Source organism: Pantherophis guttatus, chromosome 10 (assembly GCF_059756535.1).
Source record: "Pantherophis guttatus breed Tessera chromosome 10, ASM5975653v1, whole genome shotgun sequence".
Lineage (NCBI taxonomy): Eukaryota > Metazoa > Chordata > Lepidosauria > Squamata > Colubridae > Pantherophis > Pantherophis guttatus.
Window position 1 is genome coordinate 24,745,621 of NC_142072.1, and position 13,806 is coordinate 24,759,426.

The 13,806-nt window shown below is 44.1% G+C and overlaps 1 protein-coding gene across 8 annotated transcripts in view; it reads right to left on the reverse strand.

The window, feature by feature from the left end:
* Positions 1-13,806, reverse strand: part of COL16A1 (collagen type XVI alpha 1 chain) — a 292,947-nt gene that overhangs the window by 82,988 nt on the left and 196,153 nt on the right. For all 8 annotated transcript variants that reach the window (XM_087876808.1, XM_087876807.1, XM_087876811.1 and 5 more), the window contains exons 24-30: positions 12,307-12,342; positions 10,109-10,198; positions 8,809-8,853; positions 8,098-8,133; positions 6,865-6,918; positions 6,638-6,757; positions 4,118-4,153 (exon numbers count right to left, since the gene is read on the reverse strand). In XM_087876808.1, the coding sequence (XP_087732934.1) occupies positions 4,118-4,153; positions 6,638-6,757; positions 6,865-6,918; positions 8,098-8,133; positions 8,809-8,853; positions 10,109-10,198; positions 12,307-12,342 (417 nt within the window). The remainder of the gene's footprint in view (positions 1-4,117; positions 4,154-6,637; positions 6,758-6,864; positions 6,919-8,097; positions 8,134-8,808; positions 8,854-10,108; positions 10,199-12,306; positions 12,343-13,806) is intronic.

Consider the following 13,806-nt stretch of genomic DNA (forward strand, 5'->3'; position numbering starts at 1 on the left):
CTGCAACCGTCATAAATGTGAGTCGTAAGTATGAAAAATAATCATGTCCTTTTTTTTCAGTGCAGTTGTAACTTTGGATGGCCACTAAATGAATTGTTGTAAGCTGAGGACTACCTGTACTACGCTGCTATGACATCCCAGGTTCTTGGGAAGAATGTGATGTGTCCAAAGGCCAACACTAGATAAAGATATAATAATAATAATTGTGGGTGCCTGGTGTGCTTCTTTTTGTTTTGTTGTTTAATCTCCACAGCAGCAAAGTTACAGGGTGTCTGCTGGGTGTCAGTTAACACAATGCCACATTCTCTCACCACAATTGTATATATCCGTGATGGCGAACTTATGGCACCATGCCACGCAGAGCCATATCGGTGGGCACACAAGCTCAGCTCTGGCGCGCTGATTTTCAGGCCTTCTGGGCCCACCAGTCGGCAAACGGGCCATTTCTGGCCTCTGGAGGGCCTCCGGGGGTGGGAAGGAAGACCGTTTTCGCTCTCCCCAGGCTCCTAGAAAGGCTCTGGAGCCTGGGGAGAGTGAAAAACAGGTCTACCGGGCCTACTGTGCCATCACGTGCCAAAAGCGGGGGGAGTAAGGGGGTTGCCCGCGCATGAGCGGGGTGCATAAAATTATGGGTGTGAGCATGTGCGTGTGTGACCCCCCCATGCGCTCCCCCCGCTTTTGGCATTCGATGGCAAAAAGGTTAGCCATCACTGGTATATATCATTTCTCCTAAATTCTACAAAACATTTCTAATTCCTAATGCTAATTCCAGGAAGTGGCTACGGATATTCGGGATCCCAGTGCAAGGTTGCCAGGCAACTCAGAGGCTTTCAGGTGACGGTGGCTGTGAGAGGAAAGGTGTGCACAGGCCAAGATGGTCCGCTTTGTAAGGGTTGCTAGGCAACTGAGGTTCTAGTTCTTGAGCCTCGGGGGCCTGTGTGCCTTTCAGAATTGCGTAAAAAGGAATTTCCAGAATTAAATTATTCCTCACTTCTGAAGAACAAGCTTCTTTTGCCGAAATTATTTCATCTATGTTCTTGAATGACACAAGAAACCCTTCCCCCACCCTCATTTTGCTCTGTCCTAATGGGCCTACATGCATTTGCACCCAACTACAGCTAGTCCTCGATTTACAACCACAATGGAGCCCAACATTTATGTTGCTAAGTGAGAAATGTGTTAAGTGAGTCTTGCCCCATTTTATAACTTCTTTTTTGCCACATTCGTTAAGTGAGTCACTGCAGTTGTTAATTTAATAACACTGTTAAGTGAATATGGCTTCCCCATTGATTCAGTTCATTAGACGGTCGCAAAAGAGGACCACATCAGCATGAATCAGTTGCCAAGCATCCGAATATAAATCGTGTCACCATGGGAATGCTGCAGTGGTCGTAAGTGTGAAAAATGGTCATAAGTCACTTTTTTCAGTGCTGTGGTAACTTTGAACGGTCACTAAATGAGCCGTTGTAAGTGGAGGACTACCTGTAACATATATGCATTTGCACCCATACAGGTGGTCCTCAATTTACAACCACAATTGGGGCCGGAATGTAGGTTGTTAAGGAAAATGGCCGATAAATGAGTCACATCTGATTTTGCCATTTTTTATGCCACACACTTGTTAAGTGAATCACTGTGGTGGTCATTAATTGAATTATATGGTCCTTAAGCTAATCCATGTTCCACTCCCAGTTAGCTGGGAAGGTCACAAATGATGCTCATGTGACACCAGGACCCTGCAACTGTCATAAGTACATGCCAACTGCCTGAATTTTCATCATGTAATCACAGTGATGGTCGTAACCAGTGTTTCTCAACCTTGGAAGCTTGAAGATGGGTGGACTTCAACTCCCAGCGCTGCTGGCTGGGGGCTTCTGGGAGTTGAAGTCCACCCATCTTCAAGCTACCAAGGTTAAGAAACACTGGTTGTAACTATGAGGACTGGTTGTAAGTCACTTTTTCAGCACCACAGTAACTTTGAACAGTCAATAAATGAATGGTGTATAGATAATTTATAGGTAAATTAGAGTGACCATTCATCCTTTATTATAAAGGGCCGTTCTTTATTTCAGAAAGCTGTCCTTGAGATTTATTTCATTTAATTATATATTTTCTCGGTTTGGCCCTTTAATTTTCTTTTCTAAGGCAAATAAATGTATGTATGTATGTACTGTGTTTCCCCAAAAATAAGACCCTGTCTTATATTTTTTTGAACCCCGAAGTAAGCGCTTGGCCTTATTTTCAGGGAGGTCTTATTATTTTGGGGCGCATGGAGCAAGATGGGGCTCCTCTTGCCGTCATACCTGATTTCCAGCTCTGTGTTTAAATATTTTCGGGGAGGGCTTATTTTAGTATATGCACTCAAAAGCCCGATTGGGCATATTATCAGGGGATGTCTTATTTTCAGGGAAACAGGGTATGCGTATATGTATATACTCCTTATAAATCTCTTTCAGATTTGCCTCCTTTTCTGGTTTGTCCTTTATTCCCTGCCCCCCGCAATTAGGGTCACTATAAAGTGAATGTGTCACGAGGATTGCTGATTTTTGAATAAGAAAAGTAACAGTAAGAGAGTTGGAAGGGACCTTGGAGGTCATCTAGTCCAACCCCCTCCTCACGCAGGAGACCTGTACTAGGGATTCGAACCGTCGAACTGCCAACCTTTCTGATCAACAAGCTCAGTGTCTTAGTCACTGAGCCACCTAGTCAGAAAGGGTGTGTGAATTGCTGTTTCTAGGCCTTGTGTAATGTGTGAACCAACCTGTCATGCCTCCCTTGGAGTCTGAATTTGTGGGGGAAGATGAGCTGGAACAAGAGCCAACAGAGATCAAGAGGGTGGCTCCGTTGGCCTTGGAGGAATGGAGAAGGGAAGAGTCAGTCTGGGCAAGGTTTTTCAGGATGAGAAAGGCTTACAGACAGGGAGGAGCCGGAGAGACAGAGCTCAGGCGAAGAGCAAGGACCACCCCCTCTTGATCCTAGAGCATGGAGAGAAGAGAGAAGGTGAGACCAATCTAGACTGAGCTGGCTACGAGGGAGGAGAGTGCCCCACCTCTCTTCACCAGGCACACCTGGGGACTGAGATGTAAGGAGGTGCTGGTGGAAGGGGCATCTGTCAAGAACAAGCATTGAATGTGTAGAGCCTTGTGTGCACCTGTCGACACCTGGAGATTGCTGTGGGCTTGCCCGGTTTGCCTGCTTCGCTGAACTTCTGGCCCTGGTTACTGTTTGGCTAACCTTGCTTACTGGACTACTTGCAGCCAGAGGCTGCTGAAGGTGCATGTGAGAGCTTTGCTCCAGGACTTATAGTAAAGGTGGGGACGTTTGGGGGCAAAGTTGGAGCAATAAAGGGGAGTTAGACCTGTTCTCTGGCTGTGTTGCTTTCGTGCCACGCCCCGCATCATCACACAGCCCATTGTACTATATTCAATAGACCAGAATGAATAAAACTGTGGTTTGGTGTAACTAGGTGAACCCTCCAACTGTGCATCTCCTTCAAACTTCCTGTTGTAGCCATGGTACACCTGGTGGGAATTGGTCCCTGCTGGTGATAAGATAAAGGCAGACCCATCTCCATCTCCACTTACCCTGCAGCGTTCCAAGTGCTCAGTTTTAAAAGATGCAATACATGTGGAACAATATTATTCCTATAATGATCAGGAAATAATCTGTTTTCCGTGAATAAGGAATGCACGAATGGACTCATTTTCTGCTAGAACTTATTTAGAAAGGGTTTAATCAGAATAATAAGACAGATTCCACTGAAGGAGCAATTTTCTACTCACATCATATTGTAGATCTGGGTGATTGTTAAGAAATGGATTGAATAACGGAATAATAAAGCAGGCAAACAAAGGAAATGTATCTGCGAATATTTCCAGCGTTTTCTCTTTAGCTTTTATAACTTGATTGCATTACAAAATTATTGCAGATTTCTTCCACAATTAGATCATGTCAATATATCATTTATGCATTTTTGCTATGATCCAGCCTTAATAATGCAAACGAATGCATTTGCTTTGCAACACAGCAGTGTTTTGGAAAACAAATGATATTGCTGGCCACAATCAGAAGCTCATCCTGTTTACTTTTGGGCTGAGAAACCAAAGCTTTTCCTTACCTTCTGCCCTTTCAGTCCAGATTCTCCAGCTATTCCCTAAAGAAGAGAAAACAAATACGAACTGAATAGTTTCCCACCCAGACTGATTGATTGCAACTACCTTATGGCAGCCGGAAATTCCTTTTACAGTGGTTTGTCAGGCAATCTAATAAGGAAGCTCTTTGCAGTATCTTCTGCAGTCATGTTCTGCATGGAACAATGGCATCAGCTGTCAAATCACAGCAAGGTGTACTGTGGAGTCTTTGATGCTCTCTAAACTTAGTGGTTTTCTTCAGATGTTTCATTATCCAACTGGATAACCGCATCAGCACTCCCTTCTAGCACTGATATTACCTAGTTGAGTAATGAAATTTCTGCAAAAAAAATCTACCAAGCTCATAGAGCAATGATGGCTAACCTTTTTGCCATTGCGTGCCGAAAGCGGGGGGGGGTAGTGCAGGGAGCCATGCGTGCGCATGCCCACACCCATAGTTCAATGCACCCCATCCCCATGAACTCCCCCTGCTTTTGGCACATGAAGGCCCAATGGGCCCGGTAGGCTCGTTTTTCGCCCTTCCCAGGCTCCAGAGTCTTTCTAGGAGCCTGGGGAGGGCAAAAACAGCCTCCCCCCCCCGGAGGCCCTCCGGAAGCATGAAACAGTCTGTTTCCCAACTTCTGGTGGGCCCAGAAGGCCTGAAAATCAGCTGGCCAGTGTGCGCATGTGTGCTGGACCTGAGCTAGGGCAATGCTCGCGTGCCTACCAATATGGCTCCATGTGCCACTTGTGGCACGCATGCCATAGGTTCGCCATCACGGTCATAGAGCATCAAGGACTCCATAGTTCAGTCCTGAGCTACAAATATTCTATCAGTAAAACATACTGTTTCATGTGCTCCACATTTCTGACTGATCTGGAAAAACTCTTTTCATTAATAGTCAACCAATGGTGGCCAAACCTGGGTGATAACACTGGTCAATTACACCAATGGGATTTCCCACCATGTTTTGATATTCTTTGGGATCATTTGCACAAGCAGTTTGCACAAGCAGAAACACAGAGATATTATCCTCCCCCTCCCCCTCAGTCTAACAAAATGACCCACTCATCTTTTCCAGCAGCGCTGCAAACCTAGCATTCTCCAAGTTGGGCCAGCTCATAGAAAGTAAGGAAAATGGCCTTGATGGAGATATGCAAGCTTCACTGGCAAGAGGTAAACATTTTCTGAGTTCAGATAAATCTTTAAATCTGGCTCAGACAGAATGCTCTCTAATTCACTGACCTATAAGAAAGAGCATGAAGGACAACCCAAGGAGACTTGCAAAATTTAGTTATTTTTTTTTTTTGCCCCTCTCAATTAAAGTAGTTTTAGCCTTCTTGCAGAGTTGATTTCTTGGTAAGGTTGGCAGCTGAAGTGGTGTTTGCCTGCTCTGCTGGAATTCTTTGTAAGCAAATTCCTTTGTGTAGGCTACTGTGGCAGAATCCTCCTGTCCCCATCACTGATCACTGCTTTCCAAGCTCTTTTGTCTTGACTTGACTTTGTACCATTTTCAAAAGAGACCTTCACTGGTGAATCTTTTTTTTTTTAAGAAATTCATTGGTAGAAGAATTAAATATGTTCTTTTTTCTTTTATAAATGGGGGAATGTTGAACCTCCTTCCTTCTCTCCCTCCCTCCCTCCCTTCCTTCCTAGTGAAATTGGCAACAGTTCTGCCAGTTTCCGCTTCTAGTCCACCTGAATGGTACAATAGTGTTCCTACTTCTTCTTCTTTTTTTAACAATCTACCAATGGATACACCTGGCTGACAATGTACAGGGACAGTCACCAGACAGTGGCTGATGCAAAAGGCATGCAGTGGGAACCACAAGTACTCCAAGACCCTCCAATGAAAGGGGAAGGAATTGGGGCTTGCTTTCTTGTGATGTTGGGGTAAAGGAGCAAAGGGATCCACAAACTGAGCTCAGACAGAACTCCAGGCTGTCACGGTGGCCAAAGGAGACAAAGGGGTTGAAATCCAGAAAGAGATTTTGTAAGCCAACTGTCTATGGGGATTCTCAATCATCCAGGTCATGGTTGTCCTAAAGGTGCTTTTCAAAAGGCAACTGGACTGTCTTGTTTTTGTTTTTTTCCATGAAAAGTTGAATTGAAGAAGCTTCTTGGATGAGAAGTGAAATGTTTTCAAGGAAAAAAACCAAGAAAGTCCAGTTGCCTTTTGAAAAGCATTTTTGTAAGCCAATTCTTATTTTGAGCAAGTTTATGTATTCATCCTATTGAACTAAAATCAAAAGTAGACTCCCTTCAATTTAAATGCAATCCTCTTTCATTGATTGGTGAGGTAGACAAATAGATAATAAATATCACTGTCTGCATCTCTGCTGCACCATTTGTGGACCTCAGCTGCAAACTAAATGAATGAATTTCACTCTACCAGGAAACGGCGCTTTCCTTCCACATCTAGGGACCATGTTCCAGCAAGTCCTATGAGGAGAACAGCTCCCCTTTCCTCTCTCCCCAAATGAGATACAATGAGCGGTTCACTCACTTGTTTCCCGGGAAGTCCGAACCCAGGGAGACCCGGTTCACCCTTTTCACCCTGGGGTCCAGGAACACTCACTGTAACCGGTCCACCTTCCAGAGAAGAGCAGGACATGCACGATTCTCCCTGAGAAAAGATGGTGGGATAAGAGAAAAGACTTGTCAAAATGCATCGCTCTCTTACAGGAACAGGTAAGTCATGCTCGTTTCATCTGTTGTTATCAAGTTGCTCACCTTCTCGCCTTTGACTCCTGGACCTCCAGTGTCCCCTTTATTTCCCTGGATTCCCTGAAAAGAGAGAACAAGTTAAGATGCAATTAAGAAGGGATTGGAAAAGGGGGGAAAAAGCCAGAGGGTTCTTTTAATCTTTGTTGGCATCGTAGTTTAGACAGATAATGAAACCAATCGTTAAAGTTAATTGTCCAGTGTTAGAATGTATTGAACAGCTCTTCCGAGCTCCTGTGTGTGAGTGTCTGTGTTGTAACATCTGGAACAGAATTTCTGAGGAGGAAAATAATCCCACGGAGAACCAAAATATATGCAATTCATTCATAAGATTTTAGAATGACTATTCTTTGCTGCAACTATCTCGCCTTCTACACCCACATAAAAAGAATTCCCCTTTACTTGGTTACTAAGTTTTGTTGTTGTTAGATATTTTTATTCCACCTTTATTATTTTATAAATAACTCAAGGTGGCAAACATATCTATTCCTCCTCCTATTTTCCCCAAAACAACAAATTTTGAGGTGGGTTGGCCTGAGAGAGGGGGATTGGCCCAAGGTCATCCAGATCAGCTGCCTTTCATACCTAAGCCAAGACTAGAACTCCCTGTCTCCTGGTGATTGATCCAAAGTCAATCTTTTAACTATCATGCCTAAAGTAGAACCAGGACTCACAGTTTTTGGTGATTGGCCCAAATTCACCCAGCTTTCATGCCTAAGGTGTGTCTAGAACTAGAACTCACCATCTCCTGGCTTCTAGCATGGTGCCTTCACAACCAGACCAAACTGGCCAGTGTCTGGAAGGTGGTCTGAAAGACTGTGTTTTTTGAGAACTCAGAGATGGTGGCATTTTATTTAGTGTCGTTTCTCACAATTGATATGGCTTTCATTTACTTTCACAACATCTTCCCGCTATTCAGACCAGGGGTGAAATCTACTTACCTTCCTTACCGGTTCGGAAGCGTGCGCGCGCATCACATACACACACAGACCTTCTGCGCATGTGCAGAAGGTAAAAACACATTACTTCCTGGTTAAAACCAGGAAGTAATGACACTCAGGTGGGTGGGCAGAGCTTTGCTTCGCCATCGCTACCGGATCGCCGAACCACCGGCCAAGATTGCTACCGGATCAGGAGATCCGGTCCGATCCGGGAGCATCTCACCCCTGATTCAGACCACAGAAGGTGATTCTGGAGAGAACCCAGCATCATTACAAAACTTGCTTGTGTGGTCCTACTCACAGGTTTGCCCATAGGTCCAAAAGGTCCAGCATCTCCCTAGGGAATAGACAAACACAGGTGGGTTACTGAAAGAAGCAAATGGTCCTTAATGAAACTTTTGAGATAAAAGGAGCCTATTGATCAAAAGATTAACCTGGAAAAAGGGGGAGGAATAAGTCAAAGCATAAACCACTAGCTCAGGGTGGTAACGTTTCTTCATTCCAAGCAAACAATAATATGGTATTAAGTGCTATTGGCAGCTCAAAGTTGGTACCCTGAATTGATTTTGGTGCTCACATAAAGAATCTGAAAAAACTGTCATGAAGTTGACATTAAGCAGCCTAAACGATGATCATAAGTTCCCAGAAAACTTTGCAGATTTCTATGGAAGATCGTAAGGTTAAACCTGCAAATATGTAGCCTCCTCCAAGACAGGAAGCTTATATGTTCATGCATGGTGAACATGCCACTGGAATCCCTGCCTTGTAAACGGAGATAATAATTCAAGTTTATGAGCCTAAATCTAAGACTGTAGATTTATGTGTTCTTTAAATAACTCAGTAAATAATCCAAGCGAGTAAAAATGGGGATGATAATGAAGGAAAAAACAGAACAGTGTACACATTTTATGGAAAACACGGAGATACACACATCAACGGTTCCATTCACAGTTTTATTAAACTCTGAATGAACAAGCACTTGAAACTGAATTATACATGCTGAATATTTTACCTTTTCTCCTTTGAATCCAGCCATTCCAGGAGGGCCAGGTGTGCCCTGTGGGGTGGGGTGGGAAGAACAGTGGCCAACTTCAGTGAGGAAACTATGAATATGGGACTTAAATGAAATGGTTTGCCACTGTATTTGTGACTTTTTCCATTTTCCATTCTAGCCTACAATCCTGGCAAGTCTAAGCTATCCACCTGATTAACCAGGATTGATCTGACTTAGCTTTTCAAGATCAGCTAATGTCAACTAGATAGCAATAGCAGTAGCACTCTGACTTACCGTGTTTTCCCGAAAATAAGACCCTGTCTTATATTTTTTTGAACCCCGAAATAAGCTTATTTTCAGGGAGGTCTTATTATTTTGGGGCGCGTGGAACAAATGGGGCTCCTCTTGCAGTCTTACCTGATTTCTAGTTCTGCTTTTATATATTTTCCGGGAGGGCTTATTTTTTGGGGGAGGCTTATTTTAGTGCATGCACTCAAAAAGCCAATTGGGCTTATAATCAAGGGATGTCTTATTTTTGGGAAAACAGGGTATATACCACTTCATAGTGCTTTACAGCAGTCGCTAAGCGGTTTACAGAATCAGCCTATTGCCCCAAACAATCTGGGTCCTGATTATACCGACCTCAGGAAGGATGGGAGGCTGAGTCAACCCTGAGCCGGATCGAACTGCTGGCAGTTGGCAGAATTGGCCTGTAATACTGCATTCTAACCACTGAGCCACCACGGCTCATATAATGCTGTCACCAATGAAGGCAAATATACAGGTCCCAGAATAATGTTGCAGGATCCAATCTGGGTGGGTCACTGGGACTAGAGGTTTAGTCAGAATGACACCTTCGGGTGAGATAGATGTTCCCCGAGGATGGGCTCCAGCATGAGTTCAAAAGCTCGGAAGACTAATCCTCTGGTCCTGATGACCAACCCAGATTGGATCCTAGAGGCTATCACTTAATTCATTGGATGGCCCATTTAAATAGTTTAAAACACTTAAACCTTCTTGAACAAACCGCTTCCACCCACCCCATACCCCATCAGCCAAATCTGGATATTCATGTACAGCATTTTGTGCCCTTAAATATCATCAGCCAACTTTGCAGAAGAAAGCTGAGGCAATAAATAAAAAGTAGGCCCAAAGATGATATGGACATCATGAGCTTTCCTATTCACAGAAAATGTTCAGAGCATTACATTATATCCATGAGGACAGAAACTCTCCTTCCCTCTTCTTATTGCTCTTCATCCCTCTACCAGCTAGATGCATAAAGTCATTAAAAAAAAAATCAGGGGTTTATACATACGGGAAGCCCAGGAAGTCCAAATGAATTGCTTCCTTCAGACCTATTTTGCAATTGAGACATGAGGGCGATGCATGACAAACATGATTCACCCTGAAGAGAGAGAGAGAGCAAAAAGCCAAGGTTTAGATAGGACCAGTTCAATTCTGCTGGCTGTTAAGTCAGTAAAGCTTCTGCCAGAAATGGTGTCAAAGGAGGTCAGAAACAGACCGAGTTAGTGTCTAGTAAACAGACTCAATCTAACAAATAAAGAATACAAAATAACTGAGTTTGAAAGGACTTTGGAGGTCTTCCTCCTGCCTAAGCAGGAGACCCTATAGCCATGATGGCGAACCTATGGCATGCATGCCACAGGTGGCACGTGGAGCCATATCTGTGGGCACACGAGTGTTGCCCTAGCTCAGCTCCAGCGCGCATGTGCATGTGGGCCAGCTGATTTTCAGGCCTTCCGTGCCCACCGGAAGTTGGGAAAAGGGAGGATGGGGAAGGCCGTTTTTGCCCTCCCTAGGCTCCAAGAAAGCTTCTGGAGAGTGGGGAGAGTGAAAAATGGGCCTTCTGGTCCCACTTGAAGTCGGGAAATGACTCATTTCCGGCCTCCGGAGGGCCTCCGGCGGAGGGGTAGGCTGTTTTCGCCTTCCCCAGGCTCCAAGAAAGCCTCTGCCTGGGGAGGGCGGAAAACAGGTCTACCAGGCCCACCGGTAATCTTTTTGCTGTCATGTGCCAAAAGCGTGGGGAGCTTGGGGGGGTCGTGTGCACAGGCGTGGGGGGCAGGCATGGGGGGCATTGAATTATGGGTGTGGGCATGTGCGCACGCGAGCCCCCCATACTCCCCCCACTTTGGCATGTGACGGCAAAATGGTTAGCCATCACTGCCCTATACCAGACAGATGAATGTTCTTAAAAATCTCCAGTGATAAACCATCCACAACTTCTGAAGGCAAGACGTTCCACTGATTAATTGTTCCCATTGTCAGGAAATTTCTCCATAGTTCTAGGTTGGAGCTCTCTTTGATAAGTCTCCATCCATGACTTCTTGTCCTGTCACAAGTGCTTTGGACAACGTGACCAGACGTCCCGCTTTCGGCAGGACAGTCCCGATTTTTAACAATTTGTCCCGCGTCCCGCGGAGTTTTAAAAAAGTCCCAATTTTTGGAAAGAATGCACGACAAGCTAGGGAACAGTGGGAGAACGGGAAGGAAATATACGGTTTTCGGTGGCCATGTGGCTATTTAGCCAGAATATGAGTTTTATATTATTTAATATAAGTAATATATAAAATATATAAAATAATAATAATAATAATAATAATAATAATAATAATAATAATAATAATAATAATAATAATAAAGAAACCCAACCCCCCCCACCCCCGGTCAATGGTGTCCCGCTTTACCAATGTTAAAATCTGGTCACCTTAGCTTTGGAGAATAGGTTGTCTCCCTATCTTTTGTAACAGCGTCTCAAATATTGGAAGACGGCTATCATGTCACCCCTAGTTCTTCTCTTTGTTAGACTAGACATACCCAATTCCCGCAACCATTCATCATATGTTTCAGCCTCCATCTCCCTAATCATCTTTGTTGCTATTCTTTGCACTCTTTTCAGAATCTCTGTGTCTTTTTTGTATTATGGTGACCAAAACTGGATGCAGTATTCCAAGTGTCGTCTTACCAAGGCACTATATAGTGTATACTATACAGCAGGGGTGAAATCCAACAAGTTCTGACAGGTTCTGGAGAACTGGTAGCGGAAATTTTGAGCAGTTCGGAGAACCAGCAAACACCACTCTTGGCTGGCTCCAGAGTGGGGTGGGAATGGAGATTTTGCAGTATCCTTCCCCTGCCACGCCCACCAAGCCACACCACACTCAGCAAGCCACGCTCAGCAAGCCACGCCCACAGAACCGGTAGTAAAAAAATTTGGATTTCACCACTGCTATACCGTAAATGGGAAAAGAGATCAATCTCAGTTTCAGAGCTATCATGATCATTTGTTTTACACATGCTTAGTGTGTTTAGCAGATTTGTGAGTAAAATCAGCAAAAGAGAGGAAATTTACCAAGAGGAGAAGAAGGCAGAGAGAGCATCATAGGATCTGAAGCCAGGAAATCAGCAACGGGGGGGGGAAAAGACCTAAAATTAAAGAGAAAATAGGCCCAAGGAGAGATAAGAAAAAGATTATCCAGAGAAATTGCCAATTACCTTTTCTCCTTTAATGCCATTAATCCCAGGGTCCCCCTAAAAGGAAAAATAAAATAAAATAAATAACAAGAAATGGAAATTGGGAGCCGAGCAGAAAATGAACAACCTTGCCTCCAGCTGAGACTAGTTCACCATGGCAAGGCTGCTGCATCTGGGAATCCAGACAGTAAATACAGTTGACACAAGTCTGAAAGTGCTTCCAAGCAGCTGTTGTGTACACAGTCGCAGCTCTTCCAAGCCTTTTCCACCTGGTGACTTAGAAGACGGGGGGCTGAAATGGATTGGTGCCCAATTGGGCATTTTGTCAGTAAAAGTTCCAGAACCGGTTCAATGCTTAACTTCAGAGGTGACTCACGTCTGTCACACCATAGTCAGCATGAGTGGAATTGAATGTATCCAAGCAAAGACGCTCAACCAATTTTGGAAGTGTGCTGGAATCAGGCTGCAACGATTTGCCTGCTTAATGGCCCTTGTGGTTACTTTCCTTTGTGCCCCTTCTATCTCTGCTGATCCTGCTGGTTTGAGCAAGTCAGAAATCTCTTTTCTCCAGCTAAGGCAGTGTTTCTCAATCTTAGTAGCTTGAAGATGGGTGGATGAGTTGAAGTCCACCCATCTTCAAGCTACCAAGGTTGAGAAACACTGAGTTAAGGGCTCTCAGAAGGAGCCCAAAGGAAGTCATAAATTATGACTGGGAAAATGTGCTGTCTTTTTTTTTTGTTCCACCTTGGTTTTGCAAATTTCTTAAGATCAGTTTGCAAATCTGAACTGCACATTTAAAAAAAAAAATAATTTACAAGAATGTGGGTATATTTTGGTGAAGAGCGCTCAAAGCTGTACTTTTGGGCCTGCAGTTTTGCCCAAGACAGAAAAGTTTCACAATTATTTTACATGCAAAGAAACAACTCCTTTTTAGGATAAGTAATGAGATGGTGAGAAGAAAAGGACATAACTAAGAGATTACATTGGCCCCATCCCTGCTGGCCTTCCATAAGGCCTACCAGGAGCTCTGGTAGCGCAGCAGACTAAAGCACTGTTATTAACATCAGCTGCCTGCAATTACTGCAAGTTCAATTCTCACCAGGCTCAAGGTTGACTCAGCCTTCCATCCTTTCTAAGGTAGGTAAAATGAGGACCCAGATTGTGGGGGCAATAAGCTGACTTTGTATAAATATACAAAAGTATGAAGGCTATTGCTTAACGCATTGTAAGCCGCCTTGAGTCTCCAGAGAAGGGCGGCATATAAATCAAATCCAAAAAAATAATAAAAAAAGACTTTGAAAACTTGGTTTTATGTTGAGTTTGGGGCCCTCTATGTGTTTGTGTATCAGAGGTGGATTTCAGCAGGTTCTGACCAGTTCTGGAGAACCGGTAGTGGAAATTTTGAGTAGTTCGGAGAACCAGTAGTAAAAATTCTGATGGCCTCACTCACATCTATTCTTTGCCTCCTGAGTCCCAGCTGATCGGGAGGAAATGGGGATTTTGCAGAAACCTTCCACTGGA